Genomic DNA, 27803 nt, shown 5'->3' on the forward strand with positions numbered 1-27803 from the left:
CGGGGGTCGGTGGGGACTGCCTGGTGCACGGGTGTGGGATCCCAGGGAGCTTCCGGATCGAGCTGGCCTGCCTTTGCTGCCACTCTGGCGACATGTGAGCTGGCAGGAAGCTTTAAAAGGGCAGGACGCAGGGCTGGAGATGCCACACATCAGCTGTCCTGTCCTTGGCACTCTCTTCCCCGGCTCCCTTTACCGTATCTGTCCGTCCGCCCGCCTCCCAACCCCCTGCCCAGCTCTCCCCTAGAGGTTCCTAACCAGCCTTGCCTGGGGGGATGGGTGGCTTCGGCAGCCAGCTTCCCTTTCCGGCCGCCAGCTTCCCTTTCCGGCCCCACACCTGGCACTCACCAGGAGGAACTGCGTCTCATCCCCAGCGGGGGCAGGGGGCAGCGTCTGGCAGGAAGCAAAGGACGGGTGGAAGGGACAGTGGGGTAAGGCCGGGGAGATGAAGGGACATTGGTGATCTGAGACGGTCCCCTCCTCCTGGTTCAGACAGGTCCCTGCCTTTGGGTGTTGAACTGTTGTAATGGCAGGTGGGTGTGCAGGGACAGAACAGGGAGGGCTGGGGTAGCCGTTAATTCCTCGGAAAAAGTGGACCACAGAGCAGAGCGCGTGGATAGGGATCTGGGAAGGACCCTGACGTGTGGGGTCTGACCCGGTTGTTTGTAGTTAGGTCTGCAAGGCAATCACCCCGAGCTTAGTTACCCATTCCCCCCAACTTAGCCTGCTGAGTGGCCTCATTCTCCCTCCCGGACCCTCCCCCGACACCCCCCAGTCCTTTTGCACCACCACCCCCAGCCCCCTCCAGGCGCCCTTGACCCTGGTCCTTCTTCAGACGGCTCAGTAGTACGTCTCCTTCTCCACCCAGCCTGTGGGAGAGATGGGGGGGGGGGCGCGGCGTGAGTTCACGGGGGTGGGGGGCAGAGATCTGTCTCCACGGGCTCGGGGGCTTACGGCCACGTGCAGCACAGGCCTGGTGCAGGGGCCCAGGGAAGTCTTGAGGAGGGTGGAAAGGGAGGGGAAGAAATCAGGGAGCTGGGGCCCTGGGGTTAGGGAGGCTTGTATTTAGCACAGTTCAGGGTGGGCACAGAGTGGGTTGGGGGTGAAGATTCAGGGGCCATGGGGGTAACAAATGAGTTTCGAAAGGGGCAAGCGCCCATTGTGGCCGTGCAGAGATGTGGCCGTGGGGCTGGCCGCTCATGGTTTTTCAGAAGTCGGAAATTTGGATTTTACGTGAAAGCTTCCAAATTTCAGTCATTGGACCAATTAAAAAACACACCCACCCAGCAAAGGGCAGACCAGACCAAACGATATCCGTGGGTCATATTTGGCTTGTGGGCCATCCATTTTCAATTTCCAGTAAGTGGTCAAAAATGCTTGTTGGGAAAAAAAAACAAAACAAAAACCTTGGTCGATGCCCAGGAATCAGGAGGCCGGGTTCTAGAGCCAGGTCCTTGCTTTATGACCCCAGACAAATAAATTCACCTCGGCACCTCTCCATTTCGGTAAAGTGTGGAAGCGGGACGAGGTGACCTGGAGGGGTCCTCCCAACTCTTTGTTCTCTGGTCGCGGTGGAAGGAGTAGCCTGAGGGCCACCTGTGTGTCAGGTGGGCCCCGGCCTGGCAGTAATGGGGTTCAGCAGGCTCAGGGCTCCTAGGACCAGGGGCCCCAGGATCTGGGGGACATGAGGAAAAGGAGCAAGGATCCGCAGTAGGAATGCTTTGGGCGTGGAGCCCGGGGCGGGGTGGCCAGCAGTGGGGTGCAGCGGTGGGGCGCAGGGGTGAGGGTCGGGGGGCTTACCGCCGGGATACCGCCGCAGGATGAGCTTTCGGACCTCATCGTAGATGAATATGAGGAGGCTGTAGGGGAAGGCACAGAACCACCAAGTGACCCTGCAGGAAAAAAAGAAACGGGAGAGTGTCAGGGGCATCCCAGGGCGGTCGCAGAAAGTGGGGTTTGGGGACCAGAACCTCGCGGGGCCCTTCTGACGACACACTCACTTGAGTGGGTACATGCGGAGGGCCACACCCATGCCCGGGCAGTAGGACAGGAAGGCCGCCAGCGCTGTCTCCTCCAGGAGCCCAAAAATCAGAATCTTGTTCCTGGAAAGACAAAGAAAGGAGGCGGTGTTGGAAGGCGGGGTGACGTGGGGGGAGATCCAGGGAGACCCTTGGTGGTGGAAGGGGCAGAGGCATGCCCGGGACCCATCACAGACGTCACCCTACACCCTCCGTCTTCAAACACCCCCTTCTCAGGCTGCACAAAACCAAAGGAGATGCTCTTTACGTTTTCTGCCTTCGGATTTCACCTCCGACTGTTGCCCAGAACACACATATTCATCCATTAAATGAACGTTTCCAGTGTGTGGGTTGATGCGCTCTATGCTGGAGATGCTGTGGTCAACACAAGCTTCCTTCTGCCCTCCCGCAGTGTATGGTCTTGTCACGGGTCCCGGCCTGCGGTCTGCGTCAGTGCGTCTGCCTAGCAAGGGGCTTTGGAAGCCCTTTGCCTCAGGGTTTGTGTACGTCTTTCACACTCTCAGGGCCTCCCCGGCCCCGGTAGTTGCTGCTCGTCGAGATCCCATAAAGAGGAGAACGTTTGTAAAGCACTTAGCAGAGAGGAAGGCGTCCACTCACTGGAAAGGAAATGCTAGAAATGTGCCCACGGTCTTGGAACCGAAAAGCAGGATAGAGCGAGGTTCTGAGAACAGTTTCTGGAGTCAGACAGCAGAGTCTAGTCCCAGCTCTCCCACTTACTAGCTTTCGGCTGTTAAGCGAGGTTCTGGAACCTCTCTGAGCCTCATGTTCTTTCCCCGAGACATGGAGATACTACCCGTATATCGTAGGCTTGCTGGGGACGGGATAGCTCTGGAACGTTCGCAGGGTGCGGTTGCATTACTGGTCAGCCTGTTAAAACCTCACGCACCACATGTCTTTTTGGCCGGGGCTGGTACTTCCCAAGCTTTCCACTCACTAAAGGATCCTTCCCATTCTTTCTTGACCACGTTCTAATGGATTGTTGTCTCTCAGGCTACATTTGTTAATAAGTAATGAATACCATTTCCCCATTTAACATTGGAAATACACACGCTTTCCAAACAGAGCCTCTTGTGAGCGTGGGATCACGGATGGCCCTTCACACCCATGATTCTGCCTAAAAGTGAAACTTCAGGAAGCCTAACAGCCCTCTCGTAGGTGGGTGATCTCCGTAAGGCTTTGGAATCTTGCAGCCAGCATCACTGAGGACCCCAGGACCCCGGACCCCAGGTGGGGCAGCCGCTGGCCAGTGGCTGTCGGTATCATCAGTCCCCCTTCTCTTTTCCATTTGTCTCTCGGAGGGCTGGAGGCAGCTGGGCGGTGTGTTCCCACCTTCCTGTGTCACCTGTGTGCAGCACAGCATGTGATCCCCACAGCGGGACCCCATGTCTTCGATTTTCTGCTCCCGGTCTCCCCTTACCGCACCATCCAGCTGGTGGACTCTCCTTCCGCCGTGTGACCTTGACTTAGCCAATGGACCTTCCACCTTCTTCTCCCCGGGATCTCAAGCCTATTAACTTCACCAGGGTTTTGGCATCTCGCTCTTCCCCCCCCCCCCCCCCGCTAAGAAACTAGCTCAAAACTCACTTGGGGAATCGCGTCCGCTCTTTGCAGAAGAGAATGGCAGTGATGCCTCCAGAACGAACCACCGTCCATGCCACAGTCACAGAGTAATTACTGAGTACCGAGCAGGTGCCAGAGGGACAGGCGAGCCACCCAGGGCAGTAGCCAAGAGCTTGGGCATTCGAAGCAGACCCAGGTGAATGCTTACCGCCTGGGTGACCTCAGGCACGTCACAGAACCTTTTTGGGTTCTCTGGTCCATAAATTGGAAATAGCACCTATCTCATTGAGCTATTGTGAGGTTAGACAATGTGTTTGAGTCACAGCACGATGACGGGCACGTGATAACTCACACTCTAAGAAGGCAGCGAACCTGACTCCGAGCAGCTCCCAGCCCGCCATGAGGATAACACAATTCCACAGGGCGGGTGCCATAAACTGGGGCTTCCTGGGCATGGTGGGGAGCACAGGGCACCCGTGTGGTGCTGGGGCTGTGGTGCTGTGGTGTAGGGCTGGGCAGAGGGTGGGATGGGTGTCACTAGAGTGTGAGATGAAGGAGGGAAAGAGGGAGGAGGCACACGGGAGGAGGGAGGAAGAGAGCAGACTCTGCCGGGGGAGGGGTGGGGTGTGGGGGGCCCGGGGGCGCTCACTTCATGCCCTGCTGGAAGACCGAGTTACGGCGGGTCTTGCAGATGATGAGGTCGGCCCACTGCACGACCACGATGCTGGCAAAGAAGGCCGTGTGGCACGTGAACTCCACCACCTTCCGCTGCTCGTAGGTCTGGGAGGGGGGCGGGCAGTTGGGGTGGCGTGAGAGGCGAGGGCAGGTGCCCAGGGCAGCGTGCTGTGGCACTCGCTCAGCCCCGGGCACCAGGCGCCCTTCGCCCCCAGCCCCCGTGGGCCACGAGGACCACTCCTGCCGGCACTGAGCCCGCCCTCCCCGGCCCGCGTGTCCCCGCTCGCGGCCCCACTCACCCACTCCTGTCCGTAGCTGTCCTCTAGGTCGTTTGTGGACCGGTCGTCCCAGTCCAGGCGGATTCCCAGCAGCCGTGATGGCAGGAAACCGTTCTCCGCCAGGATGACGAAGTAGGTGAAGAAGCCACCCAGTGCCTGGATCATCCCTGGGGGGAGTGGGCAAAGACAGGCCCTGGGTCAGAGGAGGAAGCAGAGTGAGGCCAGAGATGGATGTCCCCGACTCCTGGGGGGGGGGGGCTGGTCCCCGGCCTGGGATTTCGCGGGGGGCTCCTCCCCCGACAGCTGGGCAGAGACTTGTCTCGGGGTCCCCCCGGGGCCCCAGGGCCCCTCCGCACCGATCTGTCCATAGGCCATGCTGATGAGCCTCTCATTCACCAGCTTGTCCGTCTGAGGGTTCCTGGGCTGCCGCTTCATGATGTCACTCTCAGCCGCCTCGTAGGCCAGGGAGATGGCCGGGACCTGTGTGAGGGGCGCGCGGGGGGAGGAGGGCAGCGGACGGGAGGCGACAGGTGCACAGGACCGTCAGTGAGGAAGAACCTCTGATGCAGTTCAGCAAACGTTATTAAGACGCTGTTACGGTCCAGGTCTCGGACTTCTGTTCCCTCGACCGTCGCAGCCTGGCCACGTGCCCTGGCTGCCCTCCTCCACCCCCCGTGCCCGTGATCGCCTCGCCCGTACCCCGCTCCGACCCCCGGCCTCACCATGTCTGTGCCCAGGTCGATGCAGAGGATGGTCACGGTGCCCAGAGGCAGGGGGATGTTGGCGATGATGAAGAGCAGGAAGGGGGTGATCTCGGGGATGTTGCTGGTCAGGGTATACGCGATGGATTTCTTCAGGTTGTCAAAGATGAGGCGGCCTGTGGGAGGTGGTGAGGGCTTCAGGGAGACGGGAGGGCCCCCTCCCCGCCCAGGCGCTCGAAGCACGGTGGCCCGTGTTCCCCAGAGAGGGGGAATGCGCGTTTGAGGGGAGCCGAGGCGGCACGCGGGTGCCTGGGGTCCCGCGTCGGCTCTGCGTTGGGGTCCAGAGGCCTGGGAAGCCAGCGCCGGCTTAGCGTCCCCGACGCCACCCCAGCCCGCGTGGCCCCTCACCCTCCTCCACGCCCGTGACGATGGAGGCGAAGTTGTCGTCCAGCAGGATCATGTCGGCGGCCTGCTTCGACACGTCGGAGCCCGAGATGCCCATGGCGATGCCGATGTCAGCCTTCTTCAGCGCGGGGGAGTCGTTCACGCCGTCCCCCGTCACCGCCACGATGGCCCCCTGGGCGAAGCACAGAGGGGCTGAACTCACCACTGTGACACGTCGGGACCCGTCCCAAAGCTCACTCTGCTCCCGTCATCCCTTCTTTCTAAAGGTCCTCGCGCCCGGCCCTTCCCTCTCCGGCTCCTCCTGAGACGTTAAAACTCTCGGGGGGCCTCGACTGGCGGCCGTCTCAGGGCTCAAGACAGGGTGCTCTCGGGAGTCTCCTCCCGGCCCGGGGAGGTTTGGGGCTGGGCTGGGTGGGGCCCCCCGAGGCGCCCCCGTCGTCCTCACCTGCCTCTGACAGCCCTCCACGATGATGAGTTTCTGTTGCGGGGACGTCCGCGCGAACACGATCTCCGTGTGGTTCCTGAGGATCTCGTCCAGCTGCTCCGACGTCATGTCCTTCAGGTCCGAGCCGTGCACGACGCACGCCTTGGCTTCTCTGGACGGCGGGGACGGAGGTGGCTGAGCCCCCTGCGTCCCCGCGCCCCTGCCAGCCTCCTGCCTCCACCCGCACCCCCATCACTGGGCCGCAGGGCCCCCGCCGAGTCGGGCTCCCAGGGCCGTGGGCCTCCTCCCCCTGTCTCCATGGGTGGCCTCCTTGTCCCATCTCTCCCTTTGAGGAAGAGAGGTGGCATCCTCACCGAGCACAGTCGTTGCTAGGCAACGTGCTAGTTCTCTTACATGCCTCTCGCCCCCATGGCCACCCTGCAGTGTAGACAGCACCCTCAATTTGTAGTTGAGGGAACGGAGGCTCAGGACGGTAGAGTGACACCTCCAGGGTTACACAGTCAGTCAGTGGCACAGCCTGGACACATTCAGGACCGAGCAGCCATCACTGAGGTGTCCCAGGCAAAGCCTGCCAAGTCCCAGAGGAGCTATCCAAATGCCCCCGGGAACACTCGAGCGCTCTGTGGGACAGGCTGGGTTGATGGGGGACGGGCTCCTGGGAACGCCTCACCTGGGGTTGACCTGGCTGACAGGAATGTTGAGCCGGGCTGCGATGTCCTCCACAGTCTCATTGCCCTCTGATATAATGCCCACACCTTTGGCAATGGCCTTGGCTGTGATCGGGTGGTCCCCAGTCACCATGATCACCTGGTAGGACGGAGAAAAGAGAAAAGAACGGCAGTGTTCGGACCCCCTCCCAACCCATTCCTTTCCCAAAGTCAGAAAAGGCCGGACCACCAGACGGTGGGATTCACAGATCCCAGCCCAAATGGCGCAACTGTGTGTGTGTGTGTGTGTGTGTGTGTGTGCACGTGTTGGGTGGGTGACAAGTTGTACTTAAGGGATCAAAGATACTTCACCAGGGTGGAGGAAAGCCTCCACGAAGAGTAACAAATTAACGAGGGTCTCTTGGAAGAGGAGCCTCAGAGACCGTTTAGGAGTTAGGATTTCACGGGATACGAGGCCGTCCTGGTTAGAAGGACCCCCTCATCTACCGGTGAGGGACAAAGGCTTAGAAGGGGCTGTGACTCAAGGCCCCTGGGAGCCGGGAGTAGGAGACGGTTTTCTTAGTGCCCACTCCATGGCTGCAGGCCATCCAGCAGGGCAGAGGAGGGATGCAGGGGGCACAGCCCCCCTTCCCGGCCCTCGTCTGCCTGTACATCTGCCTCTGACACCCCTTCTCCACGGGGAAGAAGAGGATTCTTGCAGAATGGACGGCACTGCTCGGGAGGGTGGCTGGCATCCAAGAGGCCGGTGACGAGGCTGTCGGTCACAAGCGTGAGAGGATCGGAGCCGGATGAACAAGCATTTGCACGTGCGGGTCTGTGGGCAAATGTCACAGACCCCAAGGAGGAAGCCCCTTCAAGGCCCCCTGCCTTCTCTTGCACCCCCGCTAGCCCCTGCACCTGCCCCCTGAAGGCCACGTGGGCCTCCCAGTTGAAGACAACAGCATCTTTGCGGTCCTTATGCCGCATGACTCCTCTGAGCATTCGGCACTGGCCACCACTCCCTCCTTGAGACCTGCTTGTCTGCATGGACCCCATTATTCCCGGTTGCCCTCCCTGCTTCTTCCGGCTCTTTCCCGCCTCCTCAGGGTGGCCGCCAAGTGCAGCGGAAGAGGCGGCTGTGGAGGCGGATGGACACCGCCTGAGCTTGGACACCGGCCCTCCCCAGTGTCACACCTCGGACCCGTCTTTTCACCGCGTCTCGGCCCAAGGAGGGGACGAGCCCCACCCTCCAAAGTTGTCATGAAGGGTAAATGGCGCCAGGTGGGCACTCAGCACACGTGAGCTGGGACACCCCCCTCTCCCTTCCTTCACTCGCTCCTCTCTCTCTCTCTCCTTGCCTCAAGACTGGTGGCCCCGGTTCCATCCTTGTCCCCTTCCCTGACCCCGGTTCTCTTCCCGGCCAGAACGATGCAACGGACTAGCCGGCCTTCAGCTGCACCTGTGTGCTGGTGAGCCTTGCTCTCCGGGCCCGACCCTCTGTCCTGGGCTCTAACCCGAGGCCAGCTTCCCCGGGGATGTCTCTTCCCGGGCGTCTCATGGACGCTTCCAACTGAAGGCCAAAAGGGAGCTCATCATGCACTCCCACCAGCACGCCAAGCCTGCCCTCTGTCCCCGTCTCGATACGGTCCTGTCTGTGCATTCTGTCCCTTTGTCCCTGCATCTTCCTCACTGACCATGTCCAGCTCGGTCACTATGTTCTCAAAGCATTTCTCTCATGTGACTCCTCGCCTCCAGCCCGTTGCCACCGCCCTGGTTCAGGGCCTCACCCCTTGCCTGAACTATGGCAGCGGCCTCTCTCCCTGCCTCCTTGCCTCCCGTCCTCCTCCAGACCCAGACCCTCCGCACGGGTAGCCTCCTGAAAGCTGGATCAGCCGGGACGCCTGTGCTCTCTGGGGACTGCAGGATGAAGCCCAAGTCGGGCATTTAGGCAAAGTCCTTCCAAATGGCCTCGGCCCAACCTCCCAGTCTCCTGTGCCGCTCGCCTCCCCCCACACCTGCACCCCACGTGCAGGCTGACGCCATCAGGGCACGCACTGCCTCTGACCTTGACAGCCTTCCTCTCCCTGCCTCACAAGACACTCCAGCCTTCGAGGCCCAGATCAAATATCGTGCGCTCTGTAAAAACATTGTCCAGTTCTCTGAAGCAGAATTAACTGCTCCCTGCTCGGAGTTCCCTGGGGGATCCGTCCCCCGGCCTCCGTGACGGCACCGATCGTGGCCAGAGGCAGCCTCACCAGCAGGAGCATGGCTTTCCAGACCGTGTACCATGCTTCACATATCTGATCCGGCCCTTACTGGCAGATTTATTTCGGGAAAGCGACTTACCCCCTCTGAGTCTCAGCTTGTTTTATTTTTAAACGGGGATAACGACGCCTCCCTCAGAGACAGAGCGGTTACGGGGTTGAGAAACCCTTTACGGACACACATACACACACGCGCGCGCTTCAGTGTGGTAGTTAGGAAAGGGAGGGCTGCCTTGGGTCAAACCCCGGCTCTACCACTTATGAGCACGTTCCTTCGTGCCTCAGCTCCCCTCTTCTGTTCGAAAGGAAAAAACCAGTGCTTACGCATCAGGTTCTTGCGGAGATTAAATGAGATCATACGGGTTAAGCGCTGAGAATAGTGCCTGATTCACACGACCGGCGGTTTGCGTTATGCGAGTACCTGGCCCGTGGTAGGTGCTCACGACCCCAGCTCTCAGAGTGTTCTGTGACTAACCGTAGGGGCATTTATTTCCCCAGGGAGCCCGTGAGCGCCGGAGGCCAGGCACCACATCTCCTTCGTCTTAGAACGCCTGCGCCTGGCGGAGCGCCTGGCCCTCGGCGGACCGACGGCTTGAACTGATTGGGAATTAGCCGAGACGCCGGAAAAGGAAGAGCCAGCCGCGGCACCATGACTGGCGATGAGACGGGTTAAGGGGCTGGCGAGGAGGGTGTCTCGGAGACAGGAAAGCGGAAAGGGTTTCCGTCTGTTTGTTGAACTCGGGCACCTTGAACAGTGCCTGGTCCGCAGGGGGTAAACGATAAATATTTGCAGAATGAAGAACGAACGAGGCACAGAGGAAGGAGTGGCCCCTGGGGAGCACTTGCAGTCGGACACGAGGGTCCAGGAGGGGTGTGTTTGGGGGATGAGGCCGAGAGCCAGTCGCTGGGGGCGTGGGGAGGGAGTGGGCGCCCACAAGAGCCTGCTAATCCCACCCCAAATGCTAGAGAGCGTGGACATTAGTCGGGAAGTTGGACAGCCAGGTGTCCGAAGCACGAGTGCCAGATGGGCTCAAAATCAGAGTAGAATGAGAGAGGGAGGCGATGTGCATGGTTACCTTGACCAAGAGGGACCAGAGCGAGAGCTCCGGGCAGATGGACAGCTTCCCCTCTGGGTCCGTGGGAAGGCGGCCACCCGTGGCCTGGGTGTCCGAGAGGCAGCAGCCCCTGCAGGCCCTTGACCTTCGGCGTTGGAGGACGGCGGGGGGGGAGGAAGGGAGGGCGTACCTTGATGCCCGCACTGCGACACTTGCCCACGGCGTCCGGCACGGCAGCCCGGGGAGGGTCGATCATGGACATGAGCCCCACGAAGCAGAGCTTCTCCGTGGGAAAGTTCAGCTCGTCTGTGTCAAATTTGAACCCGCGAGGGAACTTCCCAGACGGCAGATTCAGCTGACAAAACCCTGAGGCGGGCAGGAGGGAAGAGTGAGTGCGACCAGGGGCCCGCCTGGCTGTCCCCAGAGCCCCCGCCCCGGGGAAACCACTGAGGCCCGGACACCCTTCTGGGCCCCGCTCCCGGCTTTGGCCTCTCACCCAGCACGCGCTCCCCCAGCCCGCCCAGCTCCATGTAGGCGTTCTGAAAGGCGTCTTGCATTTCCTTGTCCAAAGGGATCTCCTTGCCCTGCACCAAGATGGTGGAACACCGGTCCAGGATGCGCTCCGGGGCTCCCTTCATCACCAGCACGTGGCTCTGGGGGCTGTCTTCCCGCTCGTGGATAGACAGCTGGAGGGAGGACAGGTGGTTACAGAGGGGGCCATACGCGTCCCTGGTCCTGGGACGGCAGAGGCTGCTAAGGACACCTCCCCTAATAAGATAACCCCTGATCCATCAACCATTGTCAACAGAGGGAGGGCCTCTGCGTGTGAAGGGGAGTTGGGGCCTCACCGTCCCAGCCCTGTAAACTGAGCGTCCTCTTCCCCTAGGACATTCATTCACCTAACAAATGTTTGCCCAAACCAGCTAAGACAGGCACTGCGCTGGCGTGGGGGGCGGCACCTGCCGCCAGGCTGGCCTCAGTGTGCTTAGGCGGGGAGTTCTTGGCATTGAACAGGTGCCTGCGGCCTGAGGGGTACCCTAAGGCAATTTCAGGGGTGCCGCTGGGCGGGTTGGGAGGCTGGGGCCGGAGCTGGGAGGGCGACGGGCTGTAGTGAGGAATGGAAGTTTGGAAGTCAGAGGGGATCATTGCAACCAGACATGGGTCACTGCAGCTTTCCTGGGGGACGAGGCCGGGGCGAAGGACGCGGCCGAGGCTCCCACCCTTCCTAGGTCTTGCGCGCCCCCCTCATTTCGGCCCCCTCCCCGCCCCCGTGCTGGTGCCCGACCGGACCTGGTACTTGTTGGTGGAATTGAAGGGGATCTCCGCCACCTTGGGGTTTCTATCCCTCATCTTCCTCACGGAGCCGCAGGACAGCTCGATGCACTTGAGCAGAGCTGACTCGGAGGCGTCGCCGGCTGTGTCCCGCTGCCGGAGGAGAATTCAGGGTCACCTGGGCCGAGACAGGAGGGCACCCAAGATCCCCCCTACACCGGAGGCTGTCGGAGGGTGTGAGAGGGGGAGCTGGGCGTCAGCAAGGTGGGCTGGTGCGGAGGCGCCCCACCTTCGACACAGAGATGTTCTCCTGCCCGGCCTTGAAGACAGCGCGGTTGCAGAGACCGGCAATCCGAGACAGGGCCGTCCACGTGGGGGATCGCTTGTCAAAAGTGGCCCCTGGGAGGCAGGGAGGGAGAAGCGGGCGCGCGGCTCAGGGCCCTCGTCTGCCCCCTCCCCGCCTCGCGGCCACGCGGGCGCCCTGGGCGTCCTCCGGCCCCTCGCCCCCTCGGAGCGCCCAATCACCGGACTGATCTTCGGTGGTGTCGGCCTCATGGATCTGGTTGTCGAACCACATGTGGGCGACGGTCATGCGGTTCTGGGTGAGGGTCCCCGTCTTGTCCGAGCAGATGGTGGAGGTGGAGCCCAGCGTCTCCACCGCCTCCAGGTTCTTCACCAGGCAGTTCTTGCGCGCCATGCGCTTGGCGGTCAGGGTCAGACACACCTGGGAGAGGGAGGGGAGGAGGCGGGGCTGAGCCTGGAGCCCGGCGTGTGGTGACCTCGCCCCGGACCAGGGGTCCCGCTCCGCCAACACCAGGTGGGATCTACACGCCGGTGGCGGATGGATTCGATCTCGGACGTGCCGGGCTGAGACCAAGGGGTGCGTTCGGGGAAGCGAGGCTGCGCGGCCGGAGTCCAGAGCGGGCCAGCGCAGAGCTGGGCGAAGGGGTGTGACAGCCGCTGGCACAGAATGGGGTGTGGCGCCTGGGGTGGGGGTGGAGAGCAGAGCTCGAGGCCTGAGAATCAGGGTCGGGGGAGCAGGAGGAGACCGCGCAGGGGGCAGAGGAGAACCGGCAAAGTGACGCGTCGCGGTGCTCAGTGGAGGGGAGAATTCCAGGGGGTGGACAGCGGTACCCGTTTCCGCAGCAGAGTCAAGGAAGGGAGCTGAGGAAAGGGCACCGGGCTTGCCAGTTAGTCACCGGTGACCTTTGGGGGAGGCTTTATGGCACGGTTGGCCGGGGTGAGCCGCAGCCCGCAGCGGCTAGCACGTCGGGGGGTGAGCAGGGTGGCTGCCTCGCGCCCCCGGGAGAGAGACGGCGAGCCGAGGCGCAGTCCTTCCCGAGATTTTTCAGGCTCCAACTCTGAGCCATCCATTAAACGGGAATCTGATAAGTGACTTTGGGGGCTGGAAGCGAAAACATCGCTGAGAAACGGTAAGCCCCTTGAGGAAAAGGGTGGCGAGACCCTCCCCGGGTGGCGCTCAGCCTGACCCACTCACGGTGACAGTGGCCAGCAGACCCTCAGGCACATTGGCCACGATGATGCCGATGAGGAAGATGACCGCCTCCAGCCAGCTGTAGCCCAGGATGAGGGAGAGCACGAAGAAGGAGACCCCCAGGAACACGGCCACCCCCGTGATCAGCTGGATGAAGTGTTCGATCTCCATGGCGATGGGTGTCCGTCCGACCTCCAGGCCTGAGGCCAGCGTGGCTATGCGGCCCATCACTGTCCGGTCGCCTGTGGCAATCACGATGCCCCTGGCCGTGCCTGCAACATAGAGGGGAGCCCGGAACTGGAAAAGGAAGGCCGCTGCAGAGGAAACGAGCCTCAGACTCCGGTCCCGTGGGCCGCCCCCGGGAGGCCGTACCCCCCGTGGGTGGCCGTCTTCCCCCTTCGCAGACTACCCATCCCAGCCCCCGCCAACCGCAACTCATTTCCTCTTGTCCTTGGGCCCCGAGGGGAGACCTTGCGGGTAAACCCAGAATTCAAATGGAGGAAGAATGAAATGAATGAAATAAAAACAGCGTCGGTATTTCGGTAAAATCAGTCTCCGGCTTGTTATGATCCGGAAGTATACGACGGGCACAGAGGAAAGCACCTGTTACGGGTTTTCCGTGTGGCCTTAAGATTTTCTCTCTCAACGTTGGGCCTGGGACCGCACAGAAGGAGCCAGGCGGTCACCGACCCTTAGGCAGACACGGGTAGACCCTTGGGTCTTCCTCTCCAGAGGAAGAGAGAGAGAGGGAGAGCGAGAGGGAGGGCGAGCGCTATGAGGAAAGAGCACGCAGGTAGGAGCTGGCCAAGCGTGGGTTTGCACTCCCATTTGACTTCCTGCCCAGGGATGGGTTGCTTTCATAACGAAAAGGGACGTTGCTGTGCTGCACCTGACGGGGGCCTGGCACGTAGCAGGCCTTCAACAAACGTCAGCTCCCTTCATTCCTCGTCCTTTCTCCACAGCCCATTTCAGAGTAAGCAACGTGAGTATTTTACTAGGCATTTTTACCAATTGTGGCAAATGTGGAGCACGTTTCAGAATCTCAGGACATTAAAAATGTAAGATATTTAACGTGTGGCGATTTGCATTATAGTTCCAATTTGCTAAAGGAGGGGAGCGGCTCAGAGAGACACAATACCCTGGGGAGAAGTGAGTCGGGAAGGAAGGGAGTGGGGGGGGGGGGCACACGGCCACCTCCGGCCTGTCCCAGGCCCCAGGTCTGGCCAGGCCTCTGTCCCCACCAGCTCTTGCCGTTGGGCTCTCTCCGAGGGGGCACGGCCACAGAGGGAGGGGTTTCCGGTAGGCTTGGGCTCCTGCCTTTACGTGGCGGCACCTCGGGAAGCTCCCGTTGGCCCTGGTTCATGTCCAGAACCCGGAACAGAGATGGGGCGCACGGGGCAAACTGAGGGGGGTGCCTGGTGTTCACCTGGCTCGATCCTCCCCAGCCTGCGTGCTGGTCAGAGCAAGGGTGAGACAGGGAAGCAACTAGTCCCCGAATCAGGAGAAATGGAACCAGTCAGTCCAACCGAAGACTTCTCGGAGTCGAGGCTGGTTTGGGGCATGGTGCGTGCTGTGAATCGTGTGCGTTTGTGTCTGTGCGTGTCCTGTGTGGAACGGTGTGTGTGGAAGGGACCGGTCTGGAACGGACTGCTTCTGCTCTTCAGGGCTCCCTGACCCCTCGGTCTCCTCCCTCTGCCTTAGGCAGGACTTTCGAGAATTAGGTAAGGCCGCAGCCCCCAGCCCTGCCTGGAGGTTCGGGATTCGGACCCTTCCTTCCGTGGGTGCTGGGCGGGGGCGCTCCCACGGGGCCGGCTTCTCACCTTCCACACAGTTGGTAGAGAAGAAACAGATATTACGAGTCTCCAGGGGGTTCTCGTGGGTGAACTCGGGGGAGCGGGTCTGGGGCTCCGACTCGCCTGTTAGAGATGAGTTATCCACCTGCGGAGGAAGCAGGCGTGTGCACATGAGACGGGCTGACACACGTGTGCACACACAGCTGTCTCCGGACTCCAACCACGCTCAACCTCCGCGACACGATGGGCACATTACCCTGGCCCTCATCACGTGTTTACTCAGCTACTGTCTGTGTCCCGGTTCGGGATCCTGGCTCTCGCTTCTTACGTGACCTTGGGCTGGTTACCTAACCAACAAAACCTCCTCCATTTACCCATCTGTAAAATGGGGCGTGTAACCAGAGTCTCTGTGTTACACAACTGTAGGGGGCACCTCCTCGAACATCACAGGCTAAGAAAATGGAACCGCCTAGGGTCGTGCACGGTCGCCCTTGCGGCCACACGCCACGAGAACACTCGCCTGGCAGAGTTAAAGGGGCAGCTGTGGGGGAGGGGAACCTGGGGGAGCTTCTGCCGGTTGAGCGTCCGATTCCCGATTTCAGCTCAGGTCACGATCTCACCGTTCGTGAGTTCGAGCCCCGCATCGGACCCTGTGCTGACTGGGCAGAGGCTGCTTGGGATTCTCTCTCTCTCTCTCTCTCTCTCTCTCTCTCTCTCCCTCTCTGTCTGCCCCTCCCCTGCTCATGCTCTCTCTCTCAAAATAAATAAATAAAACTTAAAAAAAAAACAGTAGCATAAGTGGATGTAAATAAAGCATCTGATACATAATAATGCCCGCGACATGATTGCATAAAGTGGATGTCAAAGAAACGCCTGACACACAGCCACGAGGAGACGATCCACAAACGCTCCGCGGGAGGCAGGGTTCGGCCGGGTGGCGTGGGGGCAGGTGGACACTGGGCCTGGGTCTCCCAAACCTGCAGCCTCTAACTGGGCGCCCCCACCCCAGCTCTGTAGGGCCTGCGCCTCCGGGCCGCCACCTGGCGGCTTCCTCACCTTGCAGCCGTGAGAAGAGATGATCCGGAGGTCCGCGGGCACGCGGTCTCCGCCCTTCACCTCCACCAGGTCTCCCACCACCACCTCCTCGGCGTTGATCTGCACCTTCTCTCCTTCCCGCACCACCAGGGCTTGCTGCGGAGGGGGGACCCAGGCATCTCACGACGCGCCCGGCCCGCCAGCACCTTCCTCTGCGTGCTGGCCTCCCCCCTCTCCTCCACCCCTCGAGGAGAAGGCACCTGTGCCCTTAGCAGCGAAACTAGGTCCTGGCGTGGAGAGCGGGAGGGTGTTTCCGCCCACGGCGCCGTCTCAGAGCGCAAGTTGCTGAGGGGGAGGAGCTGGACGCTTCCAGAAAGCCCGTGGCCCCCCTTGGAGCCCCGTCCGGCTGTCTACCTGAGGCACCATGTTCTTGAAGGAATCCATGATCTTGGAGCTCTTGGCCTCCTGGTAGTAGGAGAAGCAGCCGGTGACGATGACCACGGCTGCCAGCACCACACCCAGGTAGAGCTGGAAGGAGAGAGGTTTGAGGGACTTGTTCTTCTCCCAGCCCGGGAAGGCCAGCTGCCCCTCAGGTGGGCATTCGGGGCCGCCTTTGTCCGTGACCGGGTGTGGGAATGGCAGAAGACCTTCTCCCCAACCTCCCCCTCCAGGCTCCTTCCTAAGAAACGGAAGGGGCGGGGAGGGTCGTAGGGAGTTCCCAGGACCAGGCCTCTCCACCTGACGCCCAGGGATGCAGACAAGCCCACGGAGGTGGGAAGGACAGGGAGGGGCTGTCTCATTCACGGATGTGTGTGCGTGTGTGTGCTTACAGATATACAAAGAAGCCTCACCCCCTTTCAGCCTGAAGGGCAGAGGGGCCCGCGGGGCTGTGATGTGAGGGCCTTGTTCCCTGCCCCCGCTTCTACTGGGCTTCGGGCCTGAAGGACAGAGCCACGGGTGGTGGGCCCAGGGGTCGGGCGTGCAGGCTCACGTTGTCATTGGATGGTTCATCCTCCATGGCGGCCTGGATGCCGTAGGCCAGGAAGCAGAGAATGGCCCCGATCCACAGCAGGATGGAGAAGCCCCCAAAGAGCTGGCGACAGAACTTGACCCACTCAGGGGTGGTCGGGGGCGGGGTGAGGGCGTTGGGCCCATCCCGAGCCAGAATGTCCTGGGCCCGCTGGTTGGTGAGGCCCTGAGGGAGGCACGGACAGGCGTGTGAGCACCTCCTCACCGCTTCCCTGCACCTGCTCCCGGGCAGGGGAACAACGTCCGGGTGGAGAGAAAAATCCCACCCGGTCGGAAGGGGTGGGGGACCATCAGGAGAGGTCACACCGGGGAGGTGGCATTTGCAGTGAGCGCTGGAGGCCTCGAAGCCCGAGGAAGATTCAGACTGTGGCCCCCACTCTGGGCGTCCTCGGGTTGAGATACTCGCTGGTGGTGAGGGCCGTGGTACCTCCTCCGGAGGGAGCCTGGGTAAGGCTGCCCGGAGAGGCCTCTGAACTGGCTCTCCCCACCACCTGTCTTCCTTCAGATTCCCCTTTTCAGCCAGGAGAGACGGCCGGTGTGCTGACCCTCAGCGTCACACGGCTCTGAACCATCTGTCGCTTCCCCCAGAGGCTCGCCCGGCCCTGCTCCGCGAGCGCCAGGCTGGTTCAGACGTCTCTCTCTGCACCCGGTGTCGCCCACACACGGTTCTAGAACCGCGCTCCACACGGGGCGTGGGAATTCTGCGTCGCCTTCTTTCCTGCCGCCAGACTTTGAGCGGCTTGGGGACAGGGGCCACGTGGTTGTCTTTCTATCTGTGCACTCATCGCTCTCCTAAGTGTGAGCTGAATGCCTACTACGTGCCGGGCTCTGTCGCCAGCTCTGGGGATCCAGAGCTGGACGTGACCCGTGAAGTCCCTGCCCCGTGGAGCTTATGACCTGGTGAAGCGATACACGATAAATAGTCGTCACTGCCAGATCCTTAAGAAAGTAAAGAGGGGCGTCTGGGTGGCTTGGTTGATTGAGCATCTGACTTCGGCTCTGGTCACGATCTCACGGTTCGTGGGTTCGAGCCCCATGTGGGGCTTGGTGCTGACAGGTGGAGCCTGCTTGGAATTCTCTCTCTCCCTCTCTCTCTCTCTCCCTGCCCCTCCCCCGATCGTGTTCTCTCTGTCTCTCTCTCCCTCTCTCTCCCTGCCCCTCCCCCGATCGTGTTCTCTCTGTCTGTCTGTCTGTCTCTCTCTCTCTCTCTCCGTCTCTTTCTCTCAAAAATAAACAAAAAAGAAGAAGAAAGGCAAAGGCGAAGAATTTTCAAAAGGGAAGTCAGGGAGGGCCTCCGGGAGGAGGTACGCACCCACTACAGTTTTGACTGACGCTTTGTTTTTCAAAATGGTGGGCTTGGTAATCTGACCGCGCCGCTTGCTATTTTCTGTGACGGTGGGAAGCTCGTCCCCCTCCACGAGAGCCCTTGCCGTCACACACAGGTCTACAGCACCCAACCCCTAGGTCTTGTGAGGATCACAGAAGTGGACGTTAGGCGTCGCGTGCACCGTGGGGCGCACAGGTTACCGTGAGGGCAGTGAGGGGTTAGCATTTCACGGAGGTCACTTCCCCTGAGACACGTGTCATCGGAGCTGCCTGGGGCGGACGACGAGCCCCGCCTGGAGGGTGCCCCCGGGGGCCTGGCTTCCGGGTTCCCAGGAGAAGGGCAGGGAATCCGGGTTCTAGCTCTGGCTCGGGCCCCAGTGGTCACTGGACTCCGGGCCTCAGTTTCCTCGTGGGTGCAGAGGACAGGATTCCAGCTCTGAGGCCCCTCCTACCCACGGGCTGCCTGGCGCCCTCACTCCCAGCCCCGCCGCTCACCTTGGAGAGGTCCACTTGGTATTTGCGGCCCAGCTCATCCAAGGACAGCTTGTGGTCGTCCTGAGGAGGGAAGTCGAGTTACTCGGGGGCAGGAGGCTGAGCATCGTGTCTAGAACGCCTGTGAGCGCCGAGGGGCTCGGGGCTGAAGCGGGGGGCACGGGAGGGGCGGCAAAGCCTTCTGCAGGTGCGCTGGGACCCCTTTTCCACAGCCCTCGGGGGGCCGCGGCCCTCACCATGGCCACCTCCTTCTTCAACTCATCCAGCTCCTTCTCTTTCTGCTTCTTCTTGCCGCCTCCATTCTCCGCCGTGGTGGCCGCGGGCGAGTACTCACGGCCGGCCTGGGGGGGCGGGGGGAGAACCCAGAGAGTCAAGGAGGCCAGAGGCTAGAGCCTCTATTCCCACCGGGCTGGGGGCAGGGGGCCCAAAGGCAGTGATGATCCCGGGGGAGGAAAGGGTGGAGGGCGGAGGGGACCCCGGGCGCTCCGTTGGCAAACCAGGGGCGGGCTCACGGGCTCTATGTGGGGATTTCAGGCCGAGGGGCTCAGAACTCAGGACCTCGCTCTCAGCTGCTTACTATTGGGCTTTGGCTAAGGTTCTGTTTGTTGAGCGAACCCCGCAGCCGGATACTAAACAAAACAGAAACTTTAAAAAGCTACCATCTAAAGCTGTTTAGGATTCTGGAAGACAGTGGCCAGGGCTGGGGTCGGGGCAGGGAAGGGTCTGCAGGAGATGGGGAGCATAGGGTCAGGGGTTGGGGCTGGAAATGGTACGAGCAGGGCTGATGTGCCCGCTGAGAGGAGCCAACGGTTGGAGGGTCAGCGTGAGCCCGGGGAACGGGGACACGAAGTGTGCCGGGGACCCTCTCCATCCGGCTGGGCGGCGGCCTCCCGGCTGCCGAGCAAGAGTGCGCTCAACGTGAGGCCCCAAGGCACAACCGGGTATGAAGGAACTGGGACCCGTTGTCCAAAATACAGGAAATCGTCTCTGAGATTACATCTAAAACTAAACGTGTGTAACCCTCGGGTCCCGGCATTCTTGGGGTCCCCCCCCCCACCCCGCCCTCGTGAAATCACACGAACATTTTTAACTGGAGCCTCGTGAGCCTGTGTCCCCCTTCCTCTGCATGGTCTGTGGTGTTCTCACCACCGCCAGGCTTCCGGGGTCTCACAGGGGCTTCTGGGGAAGAGCTGGGCGATTCTCCTTCGGGGGTGGGGTGGGGGGCTGGCTGGGATGATGGGGGAGGGGCTGGGAAGGGGCTGGGGGGCCATGACACTGCCTTCTCACTCCCTCCCCTCCCCTGCCCCCACATCCCTCAGGGCCACGTGTCCTTGTCCTAGAGGGAGGCTTGACTTCTGTCCCCTGCCTCCTTCTCCACTGGCCCCCGAGGCCGTGCGAGGCTTTCAGGAGTGAGCTTGTCTACACTACAGTGTAATTCATTTTTTCGTAAAGACTGGACCCCTGGATGGCATCTAGAGCCAGCATACTTGTCCTGTTTTGCAGGATAGTGTGCATTTTTAAAAGGCAGCCTTGGGGCGCCTGGGTGGCGCAGTCGGTTAAGCGTCCGACTTCAGCCAGGTCACGATCTCGCGGTCCGTGAGTTCGAGCCCCGCGTCAGGCTCTGGACTGATGGCTCGGAGCCTGGAGCCTGTTTCCGATTCTGTGTCTCCCTCTCTCTCTGCCCCTCCCCCGTTCATGCTCTGTCTCTCTCTGTCCCAAAAATAAATAAAAAACGTTGAAAAAAAAAATTAAAAGGCAGCCTTTTCTTTTAAAAGGCAGTTTTAGACTCACAGCGAAATTGAGCAGAATGTACACAGAGTTGTCCCATCCCCCCCCCCCCCCCCCGTGCTATTTTCCTCACTCTCAACCTCCCCCCCCCCCCCCCCCAGAGTGGCGCATTTGTTGCAATCGTGAACCTGCGCTGGCACGTCATTATCACCCGGGGTCCACCGTGTACATCAGGGCTCCCCTGCGGTGTCCGCTCCACGGGTCCTGGACAAATGTGTAAAGGCTTGTATCTATTACGGCCTCACACAGAGCAGTTTCACTGCTGGGATCATGCATTCCCCCCCCCCCCCCCATCAAAGAGTCAGGAGCCATCTGGGGAATGTGACAGCTGCCCTCATCACAGGCGTTCATGAATCCAACACCTGGAGGCGTAGCAGAGGGCCCGGTGAAATCAGGAGCAGGGCGGCGAGCTCAGGGCGAGGTGGACGCCCTTGTCCACCTTGCATTCGTTTGTTTCCGTGAGTCAAGCACACTTTGGGCTTCCTGAAGGCTGATCGTCTTGGGGAGACTGAAGCAGCCCACAGGAGAGGGGAAGGGCTCGCGGAAGGTTCTCCGTCTCCCGGCCCGGAAGACCAAAGAGGGCTCATTTAACTGAATGGACTGAGGTCCTTTGGGTTCACCAGGTCTGCTCGGCAGAACAGAACTGGGGAATGGACGAAAGGCAGCAAAGGGAGCAGAGACAAGAGATGAGGCCAGACCATCTTCAAGGTGACCCTCCAGAGCTTCAGGGGTAGGAACAGGGCCTGGGCAGAGTGGCGGTGGGGGTGGGGCTGGGGCAGAAGAGCAGAGCCCAGAGAATTTCTGTACATTCAGACGTGAAATGGCATCTGTGAGGTTAAAGTGCCCATGCACCTGAGGGCGTGTCGCACGGTGGTCGGGCTGGGCTCTTCCACGCAGTACCCTTTCCCCTCGGTTCCCACCCGCGGCAGGCACAGAGCTTGGGACACTCTGCCCCTTCCCCCACCGGCCCTGGCAAGGATCTCCAGCCCTGCAGCCAGGAGCCTGCAGAGATTTGGGGCCAGCGGGCTGCCCAGGCAAGAAAGAAAGAGAGGAAGCGAGGACCCCCCCTCTCCGCTGCCCCCCCCCCCCCCCAATGACAAGTCCCCCTCTCTGGGTCTTGAATGCTGAAGGAGAACAGAGAGTTCTTTCTGAGAGAGCCAGAGGCTGGGACAGAGTGGGGGCAGCTGGAAATCAGCCACGCTCCCCCCACCGCAGCCTCGTGGTGGCAGCTGGAGCGGGCTGGGCTCCCTCCCTCCGTCCCTTCCCCCAGCTCCCACGCTGCCCTTCACGGCCACAGGGCGCAGGGCGAGGGTTAGGCCTCGCTCTGTAGTGGCGCTACGGTGGGGGGGGGGGGAAGAGACGGGAGGCACAAGGAATCGTAGCAGGGGTGCGGTAAGGGGGGCTTTCCCTTCCCACGGGGTCTCCTGGCAGGTTGAACTCTGAGCTCCAGCCCTAAGACTCCCGATTTCGCCCAATCTCTCCCTCCGAGCAGAACCAGATCTGCTCCCCAACTTGTGCACAATTGCTGGGGTGGAGGGCGGGGGGCGGGGGGCTCCAGGGATGCTGGGGGGAGAGGCACAGACCCTCGGCAGCTGAAGAAGTCAAGGTCAAATTGCTTCCCAAGCAGGACCTCGTGTTCTAAGGTAGAGCTGGGGAGAGGGCCACCTCCCCTGGTTCTCTCCACGTGGGGTGGGGGGATGAGGGAGCATGGCGGGTAGCTTCCCCTCTCCCCAGTGCAGCTGAGGGTCCTCAGATCGGGTATCTTCCCCTGGGCGTGACTTCCTGCTCGGTGACCCCCACAGCTCACAGGCAGCTCCTCGCAGACCCTCCCTCATCCACACAACGTGACATCGACGCTCACACATGCTTGCAGGCCTGTTTGCAAGTTGGCCTGTTGAGATGGAAACCCAGGTGCTCGCCCATGAGTATCTGCATCCGCTCTGGCCTGTGGAGAACACGTGTGCCACAGGCACACGTACACACACCCGCACACACACGCGCGCACACGCTGGTTCTATTTATAGCTCCTACCCCGGCTCGGGAACCCTGGCGTCCAAGCCCGGAGTTTTCCCAGCTGCTAAGCTCAGTGCAATAACATGTCCTTCCCTGACCCCTCCCTGGGCCCAGAAGCTCCCCCACTTCTCCCCACAGGCACCCCCTTTCCTCAGCACCCTCCTCTGTTTCTCCCCAGACCCCTTCTCTCCAGCCAGGATTCCACAAAAGGAAAGCAGCCAGGCACAGTGTGTAAAGGGATTGGGTGACTTCTCTCCATATGGAAATTGCATTTCCAAGAATTCAGGGCCCCGTCCCTGCCCCCCCCCACCCCACTCCACGGTTGTTAATCTTCCCCCTTGGCATTCCCAGGGCTGCAGAATGTCATGGGCAGGGGTGGGCTGAGGGGGTACAGGCAGCTCTGGGAAAGTGCTCAAAGCCCAGGGCAGCGGGAGGGGTGCTGGGCCGGGGCTGGGGCCCGCATCGCTGTTCTGCCCCACGGCCCTCCCAGCTGCTGGCAATTCAGGGACCCTGGAGCTGGTGTCGGGGCCACTTGGTGACTCGGGAGCCAGCCCTCCTGGCCTCTCCAACCTCAGACTGGACCCCCATCCTCTCAGCCCGGGACTCCCAGAGGCATGGATATTTTCGGGGGTAGCAGAGGCAGGCAGCATTAACGGTGCCAAGTTCGGTTGGGCCGGGAGGCCAGGAGGGTCTGGCTAGAAGGTGGGGAGGCTCAGAGATAGAGATGGGGGTAGGGTGGAGGGCTGCGGGGCTAATCTGGGGGGCGCATTGAAGAGGAGTTCACTTGGGCACCCGAGTGCCGTGGACCCGTGGGCCCGTGGACCCGTGGACACACTGGCAGCCTGAGAGACTGTCAGTCCGAGTTCACGCTGCCCCAGAGCTGGGCTTCTCTCTGCTCCTCCCCTCACACCCCTCCTCACCCCATCCTTCTTTCCCTCTAGCCTCCCTTACCCTCCACAGAGCCCTCCTTCTCCCTACAGAGTGACCCCTCTCTTTGGGAATACTTACCCCACGGCCCATCTTGGGGCAGAGTGGCTGGGGGGACTAGACAGGAGAGGTCACCAAGAGGATTCCAAGCTCACACCTCTGGTCTGGGACGGCCAGAGACCCCGGCAAACAGACAGAGCAGGCAGTCAGCCACAGGGTAGCTTTAAATAGGTCCCTCTCCCCCTCTCCCCCTCCTTCCCCTCCTCGGGAAAGAAACGTTTGTTGAAACAGGATCCCTGAGGACTCCTCCCCTCCCGCCCCTTAAGCAACAGGCGGGTGGACCAGGGACGGTCCATCTGTCCTGCTGTGTGCCCCCCTCGGCTCCCCCCATCCCCCCCTGGCCTGTGGCAGCCTCCACTGAGAGAGGCGAGAGGCAAGGCTGGGGCTGGAAGTGTGCCCCTTGGGGACAGGCCGGAGAGGGGGGTGGGGAACAGTCCCTGCAGCATCCCAGGATGCCAGAGACCACGTGGTTCCACCCTTTCTCTTGTTTTCCTGAGGGGGAAACTGAGGCCCAAAGACACAGACAATTCGAGTGCATAAAACAGAACCAGAACCCGGGGCTCTGGAGTCTGCACCCAACCTCCCAGAGAAAGAAACAGAGAGACTGTTCCCTCTACTGGAGAGGTTGCAGGGGCACGGATATCGGAAAAAGTAGTCAGCCATGGAACCCAGGGCACCCGGGGGGACCCTCGAGGGGAAAGACAATCCCCAAGCCCTCCAGGTGAAACCTGTCCAGAGTTTAAGAATCATGACTCCAGGGGCCAGGGAAGCGACTGGGGAAAGGACAGGGACGCAGAGGGGACAGGCCTGGAGCCAGCCGCGCAGACGTCCATGCTAATAGCTCTGGGTCGTGTTGACCCCTTGCTACCGAAGGGACGCACGACTCCCTCACTCTCGGTTGAGAAGCCCTAGGCTGGATCTATGCCTGGGGTTGGCAGGTGGGTCAAAAGAGAGGAAAAGACTGAGCTTCTCAGAGGCATCTGGAGGTCACCACAATAACACGTGCCAGACTCGAGAACCAGGAAGGAGGTGGCTGTTTCCTTCTTCCAGGGACGGAGGGAGGACAGGTGGGCAGCACACAGGACAGGCCTCCACAGGGAAGCAGGGGGGGAAGCTGGGAGAAGTCCCTGGGGGTGGGGAGGGGGCCTGGCCTGGCCGGAAGGGGTGTCTGTAACTTATACCAGAAGGAAACAGGGGTAGAGAGGAGCTGGGACCAGACCAGCTGGTCTGGGGGTGTTGCCTCACATTTTAATGGAAGAGCCAAAGCATGGGGGGCAAAGAGAGCGAGGGGCAGATAGAGAAGAAACGATCCTGGCCCTGCCATCCGGGAGCAGAGGATGGGATTCTCCTGGAGTGTCCCCATTTCTCTGGGCACAGACAGGGAGTGGAGGGAAGCCAGCAGGGGGAGGGAGAGCAGGTCTGGGAGCCCTGAGCCCAGACAAGCTGGGAGGGAAGGAGGGAGAGGATGGGGCCTCGGCTCCAGAGGCCTGATGTGCCCGCTCGCTGGGCTGGGTCCTCTCTGGCCCCAGAGGGAACTCCCTCCGGAGGGATTACGGACCTCTGTGCCAGCAAATCCACTCTCAGGGCTCAGTGCTCATGCCTGAATTCCCCAAATAACTGGCCCCCTCCAGGCCCGCACTTGGGATTTTCCATTTCAGGGATCCGGAAGGTCACATCCCGCTTCCGCTGTCCTTCTCCTCTTGGGTTACAGCTGGAAGGATGGGTAGGATGGGGACAGACACCTTCTGTCCTCAGGCCCCTCGGCGGACCTTGAAGTTGAGCCTGGGGGAGAACAGGCATTGGAGGGAACAGGAAGCGAAAAACAGATCCCAGTTCAAGGGGAGAGAGGGAGGCAGCTGCAGACACAGCAAGAGGGCGGGTGGTTGGACATGAGGAGGGACGGCCCTGGGCAGAAGTCCCTGGAAGGGTGGCCCACAGGTGGCGGGGGTCGCTGGGCAGCGGGGCAGCTGAAGGGCCGTCTTGGCCTGGGCTGCGGGGAGACGAGGGGACCCCCCCTGGGGCTCACGGGGCTCCTGTTCCTCAGTTGCTGGCTCCGAATCCCTTCTCTCTGCCCCGCGCTCCCAGGACGCAAGGTGAGGTGGGAGAGAAAACCGGCCCGAGCCTGCAGACACGTAGGCCTCAGTCTCACTCCCCCACGCTCACCCCTGCTGGCACCTCCCAGGGCTGCCCAGTCCTTCCAAGGGCCTGGCTCCAGTCCCTGCGGCCAGGCCCATACCGGAAAGGACCGTGCCCTCCCTCTGCGCATGCAGCTGGGGCCATATACCCAGCACCGGGGCTGGCGTGCGGCCCCCAGGGCGGTGCTGCTCACACATTTGGGGCTCAGACAGAAGAAAGGCTGGACAGGACACCCCGGCTCCATTTCCTGCTCAGACGTCCCTGCCCACCCTCCCTCGGCCCTGGGAGCCTACTTCCTTCTCCTCCAGTGCGGGCCTCAGACTCCGGGACACCAGTGCGGTGCGGACGCCTGGTCCCTTGAGCTGCGGTGCCTGTGAAGGGAGCCAGCGGTCAGTTTGGGAATAAGACGGACAGAGCAGAGATCAGGAAGGACTGGAAAGTAGGCGGCAGTGGGGGGCGGGGGGGCGGGGGGGCGCGGGCCTGGCTGGGGAGTGGGTTTGGGAGGAGGGCAGAGGTCCGTGGGGATGGGTGGTCCTGAACCAGTTGTTCGGTCAGCGTGGGGAGCGGGGGTGCATGTGTGTGCGTAACTGAGGGGCACGACCGTGTGGGGCCCCGCGTGTGGGAAAGGGGCCACGCGAACGTAGCACATGGAAATTCCAAAGGAAGAACCCCAGAGGACAGGAGAGGCCGGCCCTGGTTCGCCTGTGTGGTCAGTCCAGCCCGAGCGCCTGCGCCCCGGCATGTGCTGACCTCCGGGGTGTGTGAGCGGGAGTGCGTGGTGTACGTGAGAGTCCCTGGGAGAATGTGTGCGTGCACGAGGGGCTGGGGAGGCCACTCAGCTGCAGATGGGCCGTCAAGGTCTCCCAGAAACAGTTTTGTTTCCTAAGTGACTAGCCTCCTGGGGCCTCCAGCCCAGACTTGAAGGTTGTTTCAAGATCATGAAAGGGGGGGGGGGGGGGGGGGGGGGGGGGGGGACACTGGGGAGGCTCTATCACCCCCACCGCCCCTCCTCCGCCCCTCACCCCACTTCTCTGCCCCAGTCCCAATGCGGGCCCAGCTCAGCTGTCCTCCCCCAGCGTCCAGCCCTCTCCGGGGACCTCCCCTGCTCTCCCTCCTCCGTGCCCTGCAAGTCTCCTCCTTCTTCAGGGCCCCGTGCTCTTGTCCCCCACACCGGGCTTGTCCCCCCCCCCCCCCCCCCCCAGGGCCTTCTTGGGAATGGATGGAATCTTCTCCTTCCAGGGGGAGGCTGGCCTGGGCTGACAGCAGGGACGGGGGACCTGGAAAGGCCCGGAGCGGTCATGGCAAGTGTCCCAGAAAGGTGCCTCTCACCCTCCTTCCTCCCCAGCCCTCTCCCCACCACCCCCGACTTGTAGTGGCCTTGTGGCGGGAAGGTTGGTTGGGCTCAGAGCCACAGAGCGCCTGTCTGAGTCCTGCTGCTGCCTCAGTTTCCCTGCTGGACCACAAGGCCGGTGTCGGATCTTCCCTCCATCTCTCCCTTGATGTCCCCTCCTCTCTTTTCTTCTGGTCTTTCTTCCCAATCTACTCAAAATAGATTCTGCAGTCCTCTTTCTCTGTGTCTCCTTGCTTCTGTTGTCTTTCATCTTTCCCCCACACGATCTTTATGATCCTTTGTATTGTTAAAATCCTATTCTACAGAACTCAGAAAACGGAGAAAGGAACACCCAGAAGGTTCCTCTGTCCCTCTGCCTCTGTTCCTGTCCCACCTCCTTCTGCCCTCTGCACTGACGTCTGGGTTTGGACAGCTCCGGGTGCCCGTGCCGGCCCTCCAGAGGCGACCCCACTCTGGCCTTGCTCCTTTATCTGAATAACGAGGAGAGCTGGAAAATCTGAGGTGCCCTCTCCGGCTCTGACGGTCGCCAAATTCCGGGTCCCCTCCTCCTGGGCTCATGGCTCAGCTCAGGTGAACGGGAGAAATTATTTGCAGTGATATCTGTGTGATGACCCTCCACCTGGAGACCCCGGTTCAGAGGGGGAACCGAGGGGGCAGGTACCCCTATTTTGTGACCCGCAGAAATGAGGGTGATCCCTTTGACTGCCGGCACACAGGCAGGGAAGGGCTCAGGGTTGGGCGTGGGCTACCTGGTTTCTTACAAAGAGCCCCCGTGTGAGGTGGGACTGGGGAGAAGGAGGGAAGGGGAGAAGGAGGGAAGGGCTGGTGGGGACAGGGAGCGGCTGCAGCAACCTGACATTTCTTGGCTGGCATTTGATCAGCAAATACCAGATTAGTCTGTTTCCAGAGATTCTTTGTGCTGGAAAAATATGTTAGGGGTGATGGGGCGCATGGAGTTAATGGGCCTTGCTGAGTTTGGGGGTCAGGGGTCACAGCTGGGCCCTCTAGGGTTCCTGTTTG

At 61.4% G+C, this 27803-nt stretch overlaps 1 protein-coding gene across 1 annotated transcript; it reads right to left on the bottom strand.

The window, feature by feature from the left end:
* Window positions 1–309: 309 nt before the first annotated feature.
* Window positions 310–23483, bottom strand: ATP1A2 (ATPase Na+/K+ transporting subunit alpha 2). The gene is made up of 23 exons (XM_049634705.1): window positions 23318–23483; window positions 18745–18849; window positions 18512–18571; window positions 16653–16856; window positions 16076–16189; window positions 15683–15817; window positions 14654–14771; window positions 12837–13105; window positions 11864–12062; window positions 11628–11737; window positions 11357–11491; window positions 10563–10752; window positions 10257–10432; window positions 6771–6907; window positions 6101–6251; window positions 5659–5827; window positions 5272–5426; window positions 4906–5029; window positions 4571–4716; window positions 4246–4376; window positions 1998–2099; window positions 1798–1889; window positions 310–866 (listed from the first exon to the last, which is right to left on the bottom strand). Exons 1-23 carry the CDS (start codon window positions 23327–23329, stop codon window positions 838–840), a joined length of 3063 nt encoding a protein of 1020 aa, XP_049490662.1. The 5' UTR covers window positions 23330–23483; the 3' UTR covers window positions 310–837.
* Between the last annotated feature and the right edge of the window lie 4320 nt (window positions 23484–27803).

This window comes from Panthera uncia, chromosome F1 (assembly GCF_023721935.1).
Source record: "Panthera uncia isolate 11264 chromosome F1, Puncia_PCG_1.0, whole genome shotgun sequence".
Classification (NCBI taxonomy): domain Eukaryota; kingdom Metazoa; phylum Chordata; class Mammalia; order Carnivora; family Felidae; genus Panthera; species Panthera uncia.